At 38.3% G+C, this 20,636-nt stretch overlaps 1 protein-coding gene and 1 non-coding gene across 4 annotated transcripts in view; one reads left to right on the forward strand and one right to left on the reverse strand.

Annotated features, from left to right (window-relative positions):
• The window catches only part of SCAI (suppressor of cancer cell invasion), a 130,801-nt gene that overhangs the window by 51,395 nt on the left and 58,770 nt on the right, over positions 1-20,636 (reverse strand). For all 3 annotated transcript variants that reach the window (XM_059926571.1, XM_059926572.1, XM_059926573.1), the window contains one exon: positions 11,746-11,877. In XM_059926571.1, coding sequence (XP_059782554.1) covers positions 11,746-11,877 — 132 coding nt within the window. The remainder of the gene's footprint in view (positions 1-11,745; positions 11,878-20,636) is intronic.
• LOC132368277 (small nucleolar RNA SNORA64/SNORA10 family) lies at positions 14,575-14,702 on the forward strand. Its single transcript, XR_009504018.1, has one exon. It is a non-coding gene; the product is annotated as a small nucleolar RNA SNORA64/SNORA10 family (small nucleolar RNA).

Here is a 20,636-nt window from a genome sequence, read left to right on the forward strand (position 1 = left end):
AGTCCAATAGCCACTTTCCAGTCCTCATATCAGTTCTCCCTATGGCATTGACATGGCTCATCACTTCCTCACCATCCTGTAACCCTCTCTTCTTTCTGTTCTAACAGTCTCTTTCATTGGCTTCTGTTTCCTTAGTCCGGTCCTAAAATGCATGGCTTCCCCAGCATAGGTATGTGTAATACACGTAAACACACACACACAGACACACACACACACACACACACACACACTAAAATGAGGATCAGAGAGCTTAAATGATTTGCCTGGGAACTCATGGCCAGTAAATTGTTGAGTTATGACTGAAATTCATAACCCCTTTGCGCCTGTAATCTAATACTCTCTCCTTTCTACCACAGGGAAAAACAACCTAGATTTTGATTCTACATTAGTAAAGTCCTTCTCTGAGAGCTCACTCTTGGAATGCTGTTGACAACAACATTGTGACTTGTTTTGACAACAAGTCAAAAACCCTGAGTTGTGTCCTAATAAGCAGAAGATTAGGGCACACAGAGAGACACCTGGGATTCACGTGCTCAAAGAGACGACCATGTGAGGACAGAGCAAGAAAATAGCCATTTGCAAGCCAAGGAGAGAGGCTTCAGCAGGAACCAACCCTGCCGACATGTTGACCTTGGACTTCCAGCCTCCAGAACTGTGAGAGAATAAACTTCTGTTGTTTAAGCCACCCAGAGTGTGGTATTTTGTTATGATAGCCCTAGCAAACTAAAATAGTAAGTGATAAGGTAGCCTTCAAATCCCAAAATACAAACGGGTGGGAACAAATCACCAACAGCCAAAAGACCTGCACGCTATCAGTATCTGTGCAGGAAGAGAGAGAAGAAACAATGGGGACAGAGGATGGACTATGAAGAAGAGAACCTCCCAAAACAGCCAGTATGTATCCACTGGAAAGCACAGTGGACCATTTTGAGAACAGAAGCTAAAAGGTGGAGGAATTCTGCCTGAGCCAATAGCCACATGTGGCTAATGAGTACTTGAAATGTGTCTAATTAGAATTGAAATGTGTGAAAGTGTAAAATATTCAGTGTACTTCAAAAACTCAGTATGAAAAAAAAGAATGTAAAAGATCTCAATACTTTTTCTATATTGGTTACATGTTGAAAGAAAATATTTTAGATATAATGGATCAAATAAAATATACTGTTAAAATTAATTTCACTTTTTTCTTTTTACGTTTTTAAAATCTGGCTACTAGAAAAATTTTAAATCACATTTGTGGCTCACGTTAAATTTTTGTCAGTCAATGCTTCTCTAGATCACGTGACTATGACACCTACTGCACCCTGGTGGTAGCCCACCTCAACTGCAAGTGCAACTATTTTGGGTAGCAAACCATATAAAATGAAAGCAGGCATCACAAGCTTGTACAGATAGTTTAGGGTATTAGCTCTGAAATAACATATACTTTATTATTACCTGTTCGCAGAATTTTGCCTCTAGGAAAGTATTAATTTTTTGAAGAAGGAAGAGAAAGGGGAAGAAAAAGAGGGACAAGAGAAGTAAGAGAGAGCGCAAGAGGGGGTGGGGGGAGAAAGGGGACAGTGGAAAAAACTGTTAACTTCTCAGTTATCCTTTCCTATATAGGAACCAGGGCATCCTAAAAATAGGCTGTTGAAGAAAGCATTGTAGATGATTTCTTCTTTACTTTGAAATATAAGGAGCATATTTAATAAAAATTTCTGCCATTATTTTTATTTAAGATCAATACACTTCACTTTGCTGCACTCCTTTGTATATCTGTTTGTTTATTTATTGCCTCCAACATTTATTTTGGCTTTGAGTATTTGCTCCTCTGGAGTCAAATAATTAGTGATTTGCAGGCCTCTGCTGTTTCAAAAGTCATGGATATCACTGGTAGGCACAGGTGCATATCTCAAATACATGTCTCAAGATGCTGCCTTAAATAATCTCACCAAGTATTCCATTGTGCTTCGACAGTCTTAGTCACCATGGTAACTAGAACCCTGCAAGCACTTAGGCTTTTGATGGTTTTCTGACATTATTCAAAGCTACTTCTAACATCATTCTCACTTCATTACTACTGTAACTACATATGCAAGAGCTATTATAAGCAATACGCCATTCATTTTATCTATTTCTCACTCTGGACTATGTTTTCTTACACGGTGAGTGGATAGAAGAGATTATTTATTATGCACATATTATAAGGAGGTATTTTCAGTCAAGTTGTAGTGATGTGCATGAACCTAGAGTCTGTCATACAGAGCGAAGGAAGTCAGGAAGAGAAACACAAACATCGTAAATTAACGCGTATATATGGAATCTAGAAAAATGGTACTGATAAACCTATCTGCAGGGCAGGAAAAGAGACACAGATGTAGAGAACGGACTTGTGGACATGGCAGGGAAGGGGAGGGTGGGATGAACTGAGAAAGTAGCATGGACATATATACACTACCATGTGTAAAATAGACAGCTAGTGGGAAGCTGCTGTATAGCACAGGGAGCTCAGCTCGGTGCTCTGTGATGACCTAGAGGGCTGGGATGGGGGGTGGGGGTGGGAGGGAGGTTCAAGAGAGAGGGGATATATGTATACATGTAGCTGATTCACTTCGTTGTACAGCAGAAACTAACACAACATTGTAAAGCAATAATACTCCAATAAATAAATAAAGCTGGTTTAATAGATCTACATCAAGCCCTGCTGCCTGATATCAGAAAATGCACCTTTTTTACTTACTGTTGGAATATTTACATATTTGGCTGTATATTGGGCCACTACAAAAATCTCACTCATTTAAAAAAATATTTTAAAAAAGATATTCATGGCTGGGAAAATGAAAAGGCTCTGACAACTTGGATGACAACTTACTACATATAAGGCGAAAAGATACACCTTCAAGAGTAAAGAGAAAGTTTATTGTACCCAAATAAGGCATTACGTATATAGAAACTCTAGCCTTTCATGCACTGAAACATACTTTTTCACTCTGCTCATAAACAGTTAAAAAGCCCACGTGAGGGAATACAAGAGGGTTGCTGCCGTGCTGTATGTTCTCTTTCTTTATCCAAGTACAAGGCCCATAGATATGTTCAGTTCGCAAAAAATACACTTATAATACGTGTACTTTTCTGCAAGCATATTAACACTGCAATAATAAGTTTAATAACCAGCTTGTGAACTCAAGAAAGAAAGAGAAAACACAAAGGAAAGCTTGCCAAAAGATAAGCACCAACAGTGAAGGGAAGGCTGGGAATCACAGGCCCCATGTTAAAAGCTGATTCTGGGACTTCCCTGGTGGCGAAGTGGTTAAGAATCTGCCTGCCAATGGAGGGGACACAGGTTCGAGCCCTGTCCTGGGAAGATCTCACATGACGTGGAGCAACTAAGCCCGTGCGCCACAACTACTGAAGCCCACGCGCCTAGAGCCTGTGCTGCACAACAAGAGAAGCCACCACAATGAGAAGTCCGCACACCACAACGAAGAGTAGCCCCAGCTTGCCACAACTAGAGAAAGCCGCACACAGCAACGAAGACCCAAGGCAGCCATAAATAAATTTATTTAAACAAAAAAAAAAAGCTGATGTTATTCCATCTGGACTCCCACTTCACCCCTTTCCCCAAAGTTCCAAAACTGGTCCAGAGCCACTCCCAATATACTTCTCTTTCTCTATAAGCACTGTGATTCTGTTTTCTATTCAGACCAACACAAAAATGGGGTTGGGAGGGGGACAACCAAAAAACCCTTCTTTTAATTATTCCCAAGGAATCTTTTCTATTTCAAAAGAAATGTGCAAAAACTACATCAACGCTTGAAAGCAGAGATGTGTTTAATTTCCATAACTCAAAGAGGTTCTTTGGAGAAAAGTGTGGGGAAGAATGCCACACATCCCTCCAACCCACCACCATGGGCAACTAACAAAGACCTACAGATCTTCTGATCGCTTTCCAATCGAGGTCTAACAATGAACAAAACGCTTTCATTTATATAAACAAGCACAGAAAATGCACACACTCACATGCACCAGACACCGTGAGAAAATCAGCCCCCCAGAAGAAAGAGACCAAACTGAGCACTAAGAGCAAAGAGTCCCCGCTAAGAGTTAATATGGCTTATAGAACATAAATTTAACAGAGAACTTCTGATAAAACAAGATCATGTAAAACATACTATTTTCACAATTTGCTTTTTTTAATTTAACCACATACTGTGGGCAACTTTTCATTTATATCTCCACCAACATCTTTTTAATAGTTCTATATTATTCTGTGTGTGTGTGTGAAATGAATTTTCTTTAAAAATGAAAAGAAAGGGGCTTTCCTGGTGGTGCAGTGGTTAAGAATGCGCCTGCCAATGCAGGGGACACGGGTTCGAGCCCTGGTCCAGGAAGATCCCACATGCAACAGAACAACTAAGCCCGTGCACCACAACTACTGAGCCCGTGAGCCACAACTACTGAGCCGGTGCACCTAGAGACCACGCTCTGCAACAAGAGAAGCCACCGCAATGAGAAGCCCGTGCACTGCAACGAAGAGTAGCTTGCTGCAACTAGAGAAAGCATGCATGCAGTAATGAAGACCCAACACAGACAAAAATAAATAAATGTTTTAAAAAATGAAAAGAAAAAGGAAAAGAGTCAAAGTACTAATCTCTCAGTAAACTACAGACTTGCATTGCCACTAGCCACATGTGCTCAAACAAAACCCCAAAAGCATATAGAGAAGATATACACTTTACTCACCATAAATCTAGTTTTTGTAGAAATAATTAAGGCTGTTTAAAATGAAGGGGACCTGGGACTTTCCTGGTGGCGCAGTGGTTAAGACTCCACACTCCCAATGCAGGGGGACCGGATTCGATCCCTGGTCAGGGAACTAGATCCCACATGAATGCCGCAACTAAGAGTTCACAGGCCACAACTAAGGAGCCCACGTGCCGCAACTAAGAAGGCACTGAGCTTCAACTAAGGAGCCTGCCTGCCGCAACTAAGACCCAGTGCAACCAAATAAATAAATAAATAAATAAATATTTAAAAAATAAAAATAAAAAAATAAAATGAAGGGGACCCTTCACACAAAACACTGAAAATAAATCCCTGGTGGATTTGCTTACCCACTTTTCTAGGTCAGAATGATATCATGAAATGACCACCACAATAAGTCACAATAATAACATCCATCACCATACGTAAATATCAAATTATTTTTTCTTGTGATGAGAACTTTTAAGATCAACTTTTTAGCAACTTCCAAATATACAATACAGTATTATTAACTATAGTCACCACATTGTACATTATATCCCTATTACATATTTATGCTATAGCTGTAAGTTTGCACTTTTTAACCCCCTTCACCCATTGCATCCCCGCGCCCCTCTTCTGCCGCTGGCAATCATCAATCTGTCCTCTGTACCCATGAGCTCGGTTGTTTCTTTTGTCTTTTGCTTTGGTTTTTGTTGTTGTTGTTTTTAGATTCTACATAAAATGAGATTATATGGTATTCGTCTTTCTCTGCGTGACTTATTTCATTTCAGCATAATGCCCTCAAGGTCTATCCAGGTTGCAAATTCCAAGATTTCCTTCATTTTTAATGGTTGAAGAATATTCATATGTATATATATATTCCACAATTTCTTTATCCATTCATCCGTCAGTGGACACTTACATTACTTCCATATCTTGGCTACTGTAAATAATGCTTCAATGAATATGGGGGTGTATATATCTTTTCAAGTTAGTGTTTTCATTTTCTTCGCATAAATGCCCAGAAGTAGAATTGCTTGATCCTGTGGTAGTTTTAACTTTTTAAGAAACTCCATACGGTCTTCTATGGTGGCTGCACCAATGTACATTCCCCCCAACAGTGCACAAGGGCTCCCTTTTCTTCACATCCTCACCAACACGTGGTATTTTTTTGTCTTTTTGATAACAGCCATTCTGACAGGTGTGAGGTGATATCTCATTGTGCTTTGATTTGCATTTTCCTGATGATTAACAATGTTGGGCACGTTTTCATGTACCTGTTGACCATCTGTACATCTTCTTTGGAAAAATAACCAGTCAGATCTTCTGACCATTTTCTAATCAGATTGTTTGTTTTTTTGATTTTGAGTTGTACAAAAAGGATTAATTCCTGAACCCAATATAGTTTTAAGTACTCAAGAACTAAACTGAAATAGGTATCCTAAGCATTATAATAAACTTCTCTGACAATGAATAAACAGTCCTAAAGATTAGATCTCACACAATTTTTCCATGTATTAGGGTTTCCTACTATTTCCACAGACACAATTTTACTCTGCAGTTATTTTAAAAATAAATAAAACCTTTGTTATAGTTAAAATGGCACCTTAAAAGAATCAAAATGAGGGAATTCTCTGGCAGTCCAGTGGTTAGGACTCGGCGCTTTCAGTGCCATAGGCCCAGATTCAAGCCTTGGTTGGGGAACTAAGATCCCACCAGCCGCACGGTGTGGCCAAAAAAAAAAAAAAATCAAAATGAGAACAGTTTTGAGCTGGTAAAATATATTTATACAACCAAAACACTGAAAAAGAAGGTGAAGTTCACCTTCATTTTCAGGTAACACGCAGTTTTGTTATGTGGCCAAAGGATAGAGATGTACCTGAAAGTGATTTATACATCGTGGAGTGCTATGTGGAAGTGTGTTCTGTCATTGTTACTGTTTCAGCAGTCACAGAGTGATGTGAGTCCAGCAGAGAGTCTCCAGCAGAAAACTACTTGAACTTTATGATTCATTTATGATTCAGAATTAGATCCAGAAAATAACCCTTTTTAAGAAGAGAAATGCCACTGCTAAATTCAATATGCTTCTCAGACATGCTGAATAAAGAATTTCCATTCACAAACACATCAAAATTTCTAGTGTCTGTCTTATTTGAATATACAGATAGAACAGCTAGTAAACTTTGGATCAAATACATAATATCTAGTTTTTTAAAAAGCGGTATAGCAAAAACCACTGATATGAAATGACAAGGTGAAACGTGTTGGGCATATGGTGGACAAATTGAATACATTTTCTAAAAATGCTGAGAAAAAGAATAGAGATGAAAATCAAAAGAGAGTAGATAGTTAATAGAGGCTTTAGATTGCAAATTCAATCTAAGCATTACAGGTATGAACAAGAAAGGAGAAACAAGGAACAAGCAAGAAGAAAGAAAAAATGAATTAATCAATTGAAAAAAAATATGTTTTCTGATAAAGAAATGCCTAAGATCTCATACCATACACAAAAGTTAACACAAAATGGGGCTTCCCTGGTGGTGCAGTGGTAAAGAATCCACCTGCCAATGCAGGGGACATGGGTTCGAGCCCTGGTCTGGGAAGATCCCACATGCTGCGGAGCAACTAAGCCCGTGCACCACAACTACTGAGCCAGCGCTCTAGAGCCCGTGAGCCACAACTACTGAGCCTGCATGCCACAACTACTGAAGCCCACGCACCTAGAGCCTGTGCTCCTCAACAAGAGAAGCCACCACAATGAGAAGCCTGCACACCGCAATGAAGAGTAGCCCCCGCTCACCGCAACTAGATAAAGCCCGCGCGCAGCAATGAAGACCCAACGCAGCCAAAAATCAGAATTAAAAAAAATAAAAATAATTAAAAACTTATAAAAAAGTTAACACAAAATGGTTCACAGACCTAAATGTAAGAGCTAAAACCACAAGACTCTTAGAAGGAAACATCATCCGAGTAAATCTCGGTGATCTCAGGTTAGGCAATGATTTCTTAGATATGACACCAAAAGTACAAGTGATGAAAGAGAATGATGAGTTGGACTTTATTAAAATTAAAAGCATTTGTGCTTCAAAGGACACCATCAAGAAAGTGATGAGACAACTCACAGAATGGGAAAATATATATATATCTGCAAATCATTACATCTTACAAGGGACTTGTATCCAGAATATATAGAAAATGACTACAACTTAAAAATTAAAAGATAAATAAACCTATCTGAAAAATGATCAAAGGATTGGAATAAATATTTTCTCCAAAAAAAAGACATAAAAATGGCCAATAAGCACATGAAAAGATGCTCAACATCATTAGTCATTAGGGAAATGCAAATCAAAACCATAATGAGAGGGCTTCCCTGGTGGCGCAGTGGTTGAGAATCTGCCTGCCAATGCAGGGGACACGGGTTCGAGCCCTGGTCTGGGAAGATCCCACATGCTGTGGAGCAACTAGGCCCGTGCGCCACAACTACTGAGCCTGCATTTCTGGAGCCTATGCTCCACAACAAGAGAGGCTGCGACAGTGAGAGGCCCGCACACCGCGATGAAGAGTGGCCCCCGCTTGCCACAACTAGAGAAAGCCCTCGCACAGAAATGAAGACCCAACACAGCCAAAAATAAATATAAATAAATAAATAATTTTTTTAAAAAAACCAAAACATAATGAGATACAACTTCACACACACTAGGATGGCTATCATCAAAAAGACAGACAATAACAAGTGTTGGTGAGGATGTGGAGAAATTGGAACCCTCATACATTGCTGGTGGTACAGTCTCCTTGAAAAACAGTCTAGAAGTTCCTCAAAAGGTTAAACTTAGAGTAAGTACTATGTGAGCCAGCAATTTCACTCCTAGGTATATATTCAAGAGAACGGGAAACACATGTTCATCCAAAACCTTGTTCACAAGGTTTTGCCTGAGACCCAACTCAGTCAAAAATAAAATAAATAAATAAATAAGTTTATTTATTTAGTAAAAAAAGAAAAAAAAGACTTCAAACCAGGGTGTACTGGGGTCATTTTCTGAATTAGAATAGTGACAGAAAAGAATTCCTTAAAAAGATGCATTTAATCTATAAAGCAAAAGAAACCAAACTAATCTCAAAGATCTCTTCTGTAGCACAAAATAGGAAACAGCAGAGTGTGGGAGTTAAGAACACTGTCTTTGGAATCCTTCATTTAACAATTGTTTGTGAAGCACCTGTGACGTGCAAGTCCCTGGCTTAGATAGCAGAGAAACAGTGACACATAGGGTCCTACTCCTAGGGATATTTCATTCTAACGTAGAAAGACATCATAAGCAAATAAGATCACTTCAGGTAGTGATGAGTTTTATGAAAAAAATTAAATGAATATAGAGATAAGAAAGTGACTGAAAGTGTAGCTTTAGATTCAGTGGTCATGGAGGACTCATTTGATGACCCTGTATTATCTTTATAATTGTAAATTTTTTTAAAGATATATCTATATATATTTTTTTATTGTGAAGACATATTTACTCTCATGCAGTTATTTAATAACCGATGTGAGTTAAAAGCTCCTTCAGTATCTCCAAGGTGAGCAGAAAGGTGCATTACCCAGTGCAGGTTACCCTTCTCACTTAAGGGCATTCTTCTTTGGGGAGGTGGGAATGAAAATGGGCATAGCATTTTAGTTGCTCAACATTATTTACTGTTTACAAAGCCAGGTAAATTACATATAAGTAGACTCCAAACATTCTACTAACACCACAACTAAGCAGCAGAGTATCAAAATGATTAAACCTTAAGCAACTATTAATTAGAGTCAAAAAATCTACAGGCAAGATTTAAAAAACTTATAAAGCAGAAGGGCAATAAACTTATGATAGGCAGTAAACTTAATTCACACAACTTTCTTGTCCTTCCTTATTCTCTCAGCCGTATGTAACTCCATGAAGCAGGCTTTGTAAATGCGTTCCAACTCCTCCCAGTCAGAGGCTTTGCCTTATTCCTAACATTGCATTTTAGAGACTTATTATTTTGATAGATTGGACTTTTTTTTTAATTTTTTTAAAGAGTGTCTTGGCGTATAGTTGGTTAAAGATATATTCTTTAGGGACTTCCATGGTGGTGCAGTGGTTGAGGCTCCATGCTCCCAATACAGGGGGCTGGGGGTTCGATCCCTGGTCAGGGTACTAGATCCCACATGCATGCTGCAACTAAGAGTTCACATGTCACAACTAAGGAGCCCACGTGCCACATCTAAGGAGCCAGTGAGCAGCAAATAAGGAGCCCACGAGCCACAACTAAGGAGCTCGCCTGCTGCAACTAAGACCCAGAGCAACCAGATAAATAAATAAATAAATAAATAAATATTTTTTAAAAGATACATTCTTTAAAAAGAATTTTTTTTAATTAATTAATTTATTATTTTTGGCTGCATTGGATCTTCATTGCTGCATGCAGGCTTTCTCTAGTTGTAGCGAGCAGGGGCTACTCTTCGTTGCAGTGCATGGGCTTCTCATTGCATGGGCTTCTCATTGCAGTGGCTTCTCTTTTTTTTATAAATTTATTTATTTATTTATATTTTTATTTTCGGCTGTGTTGGGTCTTCGTTTCTGTGCGAGGGCTTTCTCCAGCTGCGGTGAGTGGGGGCCACTCTTCATCGCGGTGCGCGGGCCTCTCACTGTCGCGGCCTCTCCCGTTGCGGAGCACAGGCTCCAGACGCACAGGCTCAGTAGTTGTGGCTCACGGGCTTAGTTGCTCCACGGCACGTGGGATCCTCCCAGACCAGGGCTCGAACCCGTGTCCCCTGCATCAGCAGGCAGATTCTCAACCACTGTACCACCAGGGAAGCCCTGCAGTGGCTTCTCTTGTTGTGGAGCACGAGCTCTAGGTGTGCGGGCTTCAGTAGTTGTGGCGTGTGGGCTCAGCAGTTGTGGCTCATGGGCTCTAGAGTGCAGGCTCAGTAGTTGTGGCACACGGGCTTAGTTGCTCCACGGCACGTGGGATCTTCCCAGACCAGGGCTCGAACCCGTGTATCCTGCACTGGCAGGTGGATTCTTAACCACTGCGCCACCAGGGAAGCCCAAAAAGATATATTCTTTAAAATAAACCCTGTCAGTACAATTCCAATCCTAGGGATGTAGAATAAAATTATAAAACATGTGAAAAGAAGACTGCATTTTTACCCAGAAATAACTTGCTAATGAAAAATAACTCACTAAACACAACACTGTAAATCAACTATACTTCAATAATTAATTAATTAATTAAAATAAAAATAACTCACAATCTTTACAATTATTCACTCCTATATAAAGTTTCCCAAAAAAACCTATTTATCCTTAGTATTTTACCCATAGCATGAATTTATTTATGACTGAAACTAAGGTAATGAAGCTTTAGGTCTGAAGTAAGTCAATATCCTAAGAATCTCATGAAATGAAATACGGCTAAACCATTTAAATAAAACAAAATGGTACAAAATTATTTACTCACCACACACAAGAATACACAATCAAAGACACATTTTGACAAAATTGCATATAGCTTCCGCTACCAGTCAAGGCACACACAACTAATGTAAAAATAACTGTCTAGAACACTAGACTGTCTAGAACACTCTTATTTTAGTTAACAGATACTTTATCCTAAGAAAAAGAAAGAATAAAAGAAATAAGCAAATAAACAAGTATACAAAAAATGTAACAGAAGAGAAGCCCCAGGTTCACTTGCATATGCATCCCAGGCTCCTTAGTTATTGCAATGTGTAAAATCAGATGTAAAATAGGTATGATGTGGAGTAAGGTATACAAGACCATCTAACAAAACAGCTCTCTCAACTTGAGTAAAACAATATAAGTTATCCTCTTCTGTTGTTTTCTCACCTGAGAATGAAGAAAAAAAGCATGATCATCTCTAGTACAGACATTTATATAACATTCTATCCATAACTTTTCAGAAACTTACCACACATCAGCCATGGAAAAAAAAGATACAGAACTAGATAAAAGTTTAAGGCATCAAGAGTCCACTAACCTTAACCCGTTGAACAGTTGCTTAGATTTATCCAGAAGGTAACAAAAATCTGTAACTGTTTTCCTCTCTCCCTGTGGGATGTCATCTTCAGCACCTCCAGAGGACATGATTTCTTTAAGAGCAAATTCAGTCCTGTAAGAAAACATATGTCTATTTACCAAGTAGGTGAAAATAAAAAGAGAAACAGACCTTAGTTATATCATCTGATAGCATTTTTTTTATGATACAGACATCTTCTGATTACAATCAAATCATCAAAGTAATTTAAGTATAAGATGGTGTGGAAGAATAGACAATCTCATATTGTGGGTGGGAATGAAAATTGGTACATCCATTTTAAAAAGCAGTTTTTATAATATTATTTCATCCAGTAAATATTATTTGAATGGCTAAAATGTTCCAGGCACTCCTCTACATGATTAAGAAATGTTGATCCTTTTAACCTATTTATCTATTTGATCCATTCTGTATATCCATCCCAGAAAACGATCCTACAAATGGAAAACCCTTTGTCCATAAAGATATTTATTTCGGTACCATAGTATTTAAAAGCTGTTATGAAACCAAAAAAACCAAAGAGGGAAATGGCTAAGTACTTCATAGAACACTAATGACTACACTCTACCCTATCACTAACTTACAGTTATACTTAAGATGATAAAGCAATAATATGGATATACTCCAGTATAAAAGGGATATTAAAAACAACACACATCAAAAAGAAAAAAAAAAAAACCACACACACACAAACACACACGTACATATATTTTAAAGCTATTTATTACTGAATCCAAGCTATCTTCCCATGTAATCCATCATGTTAATCAGCCATTTTAAAAACAGCAAGTTGCCGGATAGTACACATGGTATGAACCTATGCTAAAGAAAAAAAAATTCATTTGCGTTCACACACAGATAGAAGTCCCTGGGACAACACAGGGAAATCTGGTCCCAGTGCAGGGTGAAAAGGCAGAGCAGACAAGGACCAGACACCAGAGATGGTAGTTAGGGGGTGGCACAGTTATTTTGGCAAATATTTTTTTCTCCAACATGGTCTTCAACAGACAATTGCGGTTGCAAGGCAGGAAAATTGTCAGCAAGCCTAGAAGTGTCAAGGGGCTGCAGGGTAACATATGGGTGGCACTGCAGCCAGCTGGTGGGGAAGTAGTTTACAACACGCATGGACAGCACTGGGTGGTCCCTGCGTGTTCACAGGTTCCTTCTTCCCACCACCTCTTTCCGCACGTCATGGACTAGGTGGTTTTAACAAAGGGAAACAGACCTTGAAAAGTGCAGAGTCTGGGAAGGGGTTCCACACTACAGTGATCCTGGGTAAGTCATCTCCCACACTCAACAACCCCCTGCCTTCGTTCTTTAAACCCAGAAGGAGATGCAGAAACAAGGCACAAACTGTACTTTCTCCAGCCCTCCCCATACAGTTCATGAGCCAAGGTGGCTAATATCCCCAGGACACAGGAGTTTACAGGAGAAAAACACAAAATAAAAGTTCAAAATAAACAAATTCAATAAGAAAGGATATTAGATATAAAGCAGGAAGAAAATATCACATAATGAAGCAAATAAAAATACTGGGTATGAAAAATATAACCACTGAAATAAACTTAGTAGATGGATAGACTGAAGAACAGAAAAGATACAGCTGAACAAATTAATAAGCTAAAACATCAGGTTTAAGGTACTCTGCCAAAAGACATCAGGAAGAGATAGAATACACAAAAGAAAATTCAAGAGATATGGAAAAGGTAGTGGCAAGACGTGAATAAAGACACAGACCTACTAGAGAATGGACTTGAGGATATGGGGAGGGGGTGGGGTGAGATGTGACAGGGTAAGAGAGTGTCATGGACATATATACACTACCAAATGTAAAATAGATAGCTAGTGGGAAGCAGCCGCATAGCACAGGGAGATCAGCTCGGTGCTTTGTGACCACCTAGAGGGGTGGGATGGGGAGGGTGGGAGGGAGGGAGATGCAAGAGGGAAGAGAAATGGGAACATATTGTATATGTATAACTGATTCACTTTGTTATAAAGCAGAAGCTAACACACTATTGTAAGGCAATTATACTTCAATAAAGATGTTTAAAAAAAAAAAATTCTGAAAACTAAAAAAAAAAAAAAAAAAGAGATATGGAAAAGGGAAATGAAGGAAATCAACATCCACATCATAGCATATAAAGAAGAGAGAAAAAATCACACGAAGGCAATAAATACTTGCAGAAATAAACTTCTATAAACTTCCCAGAATTAGAGAAAATATAAAACCTCAAACTAAAAGGACTCAAAGAACGTTAAAAGAAAGAAAAGATAAAGAAATAATCCCACAGCCAGAAATATTAAAGTGAAACTTAAGAATCCAGAGAAGCCCTCTCCCATTCCCAACTATCCAGTCCTACAGCCATTAGGTGGGGCAGAGCACAGCAGGTGTCCACACAGAGGGTAGCCTCCTGGGTATCACAGCACAAACTGTGAGGAGACCATCCACATCCATACAAAGGGCCAGCTTGCACGGGATGGTGGCGCCTGAGTGCACTGAGTAGGGTAATCACGAGTGGGGACTGGCATGGGGAGTGAGAGCCTGAGCAGGGTGAGGAGGGCATGTCCACATGGAAGAGTTCAGAGGTAGAGAGAGATCTGTCATATATAGGGGATTCATCAAATAAGAAAATCTTTTAAGGAAAAGGGGACCGAGAGTTCTCTCTGTAAGAGAAAGGAAACACAAACGTGGAAAGGGAAAAGGTTAGAATGAACCCTGTGGATTGAAACTGGAGGTATGGGTGAACTAATGGATGTTTAAGAAGAGTGATATATCTCTCAGCTCCCTTAATCACATTCTGAGTGCGGTTGGCGTATTTTCAGAGAGGGAGAGGAACGTGCACCTAATGCACGACAGACTGGCCCACAGTGGCCACTCTGTTCCTAGAAGTGCAACAGCTTCCGTCTGCATCTGGGGTTTCACCAACCCTCTCTTGTTTTTCCTTTTCCAGCCAAGGCCACTTTTGATGCCATTCCCAAGACCTACAGTTATCTCACTCCTGATCTCTGGAAACAGACAGTGTTCACCAAGTCTCCGTATCAGGAATTCACTGACCATCTTGTCAAGACTCACACAGAGTTTCTGTGCAGAGGACCCAGGCTCCAGCTGTAGCCACCACGTATTTTTATATGAGAAAAGTAAAGTGAATGAAGCCAGTTAAAAAGAAAAAGAAAGAGAGAGACATAAATGTCTGGGTGCGGGGAGGGGGGCGGCGTGATGCGTACATAAGTATACTCCCCAGTTCTGTAAATCTGTCTAGTGAGAGGGCCTGGGAACAGTGACCATTCCCCCCCACGACCCCCACCAATGGTATGAACATACCTAGCACCCAAATCTTGGCTTCTAACACCATTCTCCAATAAAGGGAACCAGAGCTCCTTGGAGAATTGTAATAGTCTAATTACAGCCCTGGAGCAGAAAAAGTACAAGATGAATCTGGAATATCCTGTGCCAGAGAGCAACAAAGTGCTCAAAGAATGATAGAGACATAAGAAAAGGATATAGGACTTAAGTGTCCATCAACAGATGAATGATAAAGAAAATGTGGTATATGTACACAATGGAATATTATTCAGCCATAAAAAGGGGAAGTCCTGCTATTTGCAACAACATGGATGGACCTTGACAGCATTATGCTAAGTTAAATAAGTCACACAGAGAAAGACATATACTGTATGATCTTACTTATATGTGGAATCTTACAGAAAAAACCAAACTCATAGAAAACAGAGAACAGATTGGTGGTTTCCGGAAGTGGGGGTGGGGAGTGATAGAAAACTGTGAAGGTGGTCGAAGGGTACAAAATTCCACTTATAAGATAAATAAGTTCTGGAGATGTAATGTACAATATGGTGACTATAGCTAACAATATTGTATTATACATTTGAAAGTTGCCAAGAAAGTAGATCTTAGTTCTTATCACAAGAAAAAAATTTTTTGTAACTGTGTGAGGTGATGGACGATAACCAAACTTATTGCGGTAATCATTTTGCAGTATATAATACACCAAATCACTATGTGTACACCTTAAACTAATAGAATGCTATATGTCAATGACATCTCAATAAAACTGGGATAAATAAATGAATAAAAATAAAAAATAAAATCAAGCATTAAAAAAGGACCTAGGATCTAGCTTGAGGGAGCGTCCACTAGCCAAATTGGGGATAATTTCAGCATCAAAACAAATAATAATAGTAATGGATTATAACCTGTTAAATAAAATAAGAAATGATAAAGCAATACTGACATAAGTGAATGAATAAATGTAAAATTTGATAGTGAATGGGATAGTTTCAGAGTACTTGCCCACAAAATACACATTAATTCCAAAAGGAAAAAGTAACATCACAACAATGAAATCTGGCAGACATCACTTTGATTAAGTGACCAAAATGAACATCATTCATAATCAGATCAAAGTCCTGTACCACCTGATAGGATGAGAAGTGATATTCCTGCCAAAGAGACATAACGTAAACCTAATCATGAGGAAACAGACAAAACCAAATTGGGAGACATATTCTACAAAATAACCAAACTGTAATCTTCAAAAATGTCAAGGATATTCCCCCAAAGAAAAGGGAAGACTGAAGTGCGATGCCTGATTCAGAGCTGGATCTTTCTGCTGTAAAGGATGTTATTGGGACAAGTGGCGAAGCTTGAATGGAATCTGAGAAATAGATGGTAGTAATACATCAATGTTAATTAGAAAAAAATATGAAACCTGGAATTCCCTGGCAGTCCAGGGGTTAGGACTCTGCACTTCCACTTCAGGGGCCACAGGTTCAATCCCTGGTCGGGGAGCTAAGATCCCGCATGCCGTGCAGTGTGCCCAAAAAAAAAAAAAAGAGAAAAAAACCCCCTAATACAACAAAGTTAACACATTAAAAATATACTAATTATTTAGCACACTAAATGTGTCAACAGATGAATGGATAAAGAAGATGTGGTATATATATATATATATATATATATATATATATATATATATATATATATATATATATATATATATATACAATCGAATATTAGCCATAAAAAAGAATGAAATAATGCCATTTGCAGCAACCTAGAGATGAACCTAGAGATTATCATACTAACTGAAGTCAGACAGAGAAAGACAGATATCATATGATATCACTTATGTGTAGAATCTAGAAAATGATACAAATGAACTTATTAACAAAACAGAAACAGACCCACAGACATAGAAAACAAACTTACCATTACCAAAGGGGAAGGGGAGGGATCAATTAGGAGGTTTGATATTAGCAGATACAAACTACTATATATAGAATAAATGACAAAGTCCTACTGTATAGCACACAGAACTATATTCAATATCTTGTAATAAACCATAATGGAAAAAGAATATGAAAATGAATATATATAATACCTACTTTGCTGTACACCAGAAGTTAACACAACATTGTAAATCAACTATATTTCAATTTAAAAATAATAATAATATGCCGCAACTAAGACCCGGTGCAGCCAAATAAATAAATAAATATTTTTTAAAATACAAATAATAATAATAAAAAAGAAAGTCTAAAACTTTCAAAAGGCAAAACAAAGTAATGAACATACAAAAAAAATACAGTAATTACCGCAGTTGAGTATGCACTGAAACCAGCATATTCACTAGGGGCAGTGTAAAACAGTGCAGACCCTTGATATTCACTGCATGTATCGGGGGATACATTTATTCTTTCTATTAGACTCAGCAATTACACTCCTGGAAACTTATCTTAAGGAACATGTTAACCATCATTACTGATAAATTACTCATAACACAGGGAACTGGTGTTCCCATCCACCCTACACTCTCACATAATTACCTATTCTTCAACCTCACTGAAATATGGGCAAGTCTCTGAACCAATTCTACTCTTACATAACATCACATTTTTACACGTTATTCTCTGCGCCTATTTTGGTCACCTGGCAAGTTTATATTCATAGTTTAAGACATTACTCAAATGACACCTTTTCAGATTTTCCTTGAAAACCTAATCTCTCCCTGGCACTTACATATGATCAAGTTGGTAGAGGCTTCTCCAGTGACACCATAGAAAGTTATACATGAAACAACTGTTTGTTAAAAAAAAAAAGTCTGTCTCACTGTCTAGACCTACACTGTCCGAAACTATAGTTACTGGCCACATGTGGCTACTGAGCACTTGAAACGTGGCTACTCTAAGTTGAGATGTGTTGTAAAGGTAAAATACACCAAATTTAGAAGATTTAGCATAAAAAAAGATGTAAAAATCTCATTAATAATTTTTATATTGTTACATGTTGAAATAATGTTTTGGTTATTTAGTAAAATAAAATACATTATTAAAATTAGTTTCATCTTACTTTTTAATCTGATCATATTTCTTTTTTTACCAATTTTATTTTATTATTATTTTTTATTTTTTTTTAAACATCTTTATTGAAGTATAATTGCCTTACAATGGTGTGTTAGCTTCTGCTTTATAACAAAGTGAATCAGTTATACATATACAATATGTTCCCATATCTCCTCCCTCTTGCGTCTCCCTTCCACCCTCCCTATCCCACCCCTCTAGGTGGTCACAAAGCACCGAGCTGATCTCCCTGTGCTATGCGGCTGCTTCCCACTAGCTAGCTATTTTACATTTGGTAGTGTATATATGTCCATGACACTCTCTCACCCTGTCACATCTCACCCCACCCCCTCCCCATATCCTCAAGTCCATTCTCTAGTAGGTCTGTGTCTTTATTCCCGTCTTGCCACTAGGTTCTTCATGGCCTTTTTTTTTTTTTTTCCTTAGATTCCGTATATATGTGTTAGCATACTGTATTTGTTTTTCTCTTTCTGACTTACTTCACTCTGTAAGACAGACTCTAACTCCATCCACCTCATTACAAATACCTCCATTTCATTTCTTTTTATGGCTGAGTAATATTCCATTGTATATATGTGCCACATCTTCTTTATCCATTCATCTGTCAATGGACATTTAGGTTGCTTCCATGTCCTGGCTATTGTAAATAGAGCTGCAATGAACATTTTGGTACATGACTCTTTTTGAACTATGGTTTTCTCAGGGTATATGCCCATTAGTGGGATTGCTGGATCGTATGGTAGTTCTATTTGTAGTTTTTTAAGGAACCTCCATACTGTTCTCCATAGTGGCTGTATCAATTTACATTCCCACCAACAGTGCAAGAGAGTTCCCTTTCCTCCACACCCTCTCCAGCATTTATTGTTTCTAGATTTTTTGATGATGGCCATTCTGACCGGTGTGAGATGATATCTCATTGTAGTTTTGATTTGCATTTCTCTAATGATTAATGATGTTGAGCATTCTTTCATGTGTCTGTAGCCCATCTGTATATCTTCTTTGGAGAAATGTCTATTTAGGTCTTCTGCCCATTTTTGGATTGGGTTGTTCGTTTTTTTGTTATTGAGCTGCATGAGCTGCTTGAAACACAAAAGACCCCGAATAGCCAAAGCAATCTTGAGAACGAAAAATGGAGCTGGGGGAATCAGGCTCCCTGACTTCAGACTATATTACAAAGCTACAGTAATCAAGACAGTTTGGTACTGGCACAAAAACAGAAACACAGATCAATGGAACAGGATAGAAAGCCCAGAGATAAACCCACACACATATGGTCACCTTATCTTTGATAAAGGAGGCAAGAATATACAGTGGAGAAAAGACAGCCTCTTCAATAAGTGGTGCTGGGAAAATTGGACAGATACATGTAAAAGTATGAAATTAGAACACTCCCTGACACCATGCACAAAAATAAACTCAAAATGGATTAAAGACCTAAATGTAAGGCCAGACACTATCAAACTCTTAGAGGAAAACATAGGCAGAACACTCTATGACCTACATCACAGCAAGATTCTTTTTGACCCAGCTCCCAGAGAAATGGAAATAAGAACACAAATAAACAAATGGGACCTAATGAAACTTAAAAGCTTTTGCACAGCAAAGGAAACCATAAACAAGACCAAAAGACAACCCTCAGAATGGGAGAAAATATTTGCAAATGAAGCAACTGACAAAGGATTCATCTCCAAGATTTACAAGCAGCTCATGCAGCTCAATAACAAAAAAACGAACAACCCAATCCAAAAATGGGCAGAAGACCTAAATAGACATTTCTCCAAAGAAGATATACAGATTGCCAACAGACACATGAAAGAATGCTCAACATCATTAATCATTAGAGAAATGCAAATCAAAACTACAATGAGATATCATCTCACACCGGTCAGAATGGCCATCATCAAAAAATCTAGAAACAATAAATGCTGGAGAGGGTGTGGAGGAAAGGGAACTCTCTTGCACTGTTGGTGGGAATGTAAATTGGTACAGCCACTATGGAGAACAGTATGGAGGTTCCTTAAAAAACTAAAAATAGAACTACCATATGAACCAACAATCCCACTAATGGGCATATACCCTGAGAAAACCATAATTCAAAAAGAGTCATGTACCACAACGTTCATTGCAGCACTATTTACAATAGCCAGAACATGGAAGCAACCTAAGTGTCCATCGACAGATGAATGGATAAAGAAGATGTGGCACATATATACAATGGAATATGACTCAGCCATAAAAAGAAATGAAATTGAGTTATTTGTAGTGAGGTGGATGGACCTAGAGTCTGTCTTACAGAGTGAAGTAAGTCAGAAAGACAAAAACAAATACTGTATGCTAACACATATATATGGAATCTAAAAAAAAAAAAAAAGGTTCTAACGAACCTAGGGGCAGGACAGGAATAAAGACGCAGACATAGAGAATGGACTTGAGGACAAGGGGAGGGGGAAGGGTAA

Source organism: Balaenoptera ricei, chromosome 6, assembly GCF_028023285.1.
Source record: "Balaenoptera ricei isolate mBalRic1 chromosome 6, mBalRic1.hap2, whole genome shotgun sequence".
NCBI classification, from domain to species: domain Eukaryota; kingdom Metazoa; phylum Chordata; class Mammalia; order Artiodactyla; family Balaenopteridae; genus Balaenoptera; species Balaenoptera ricei.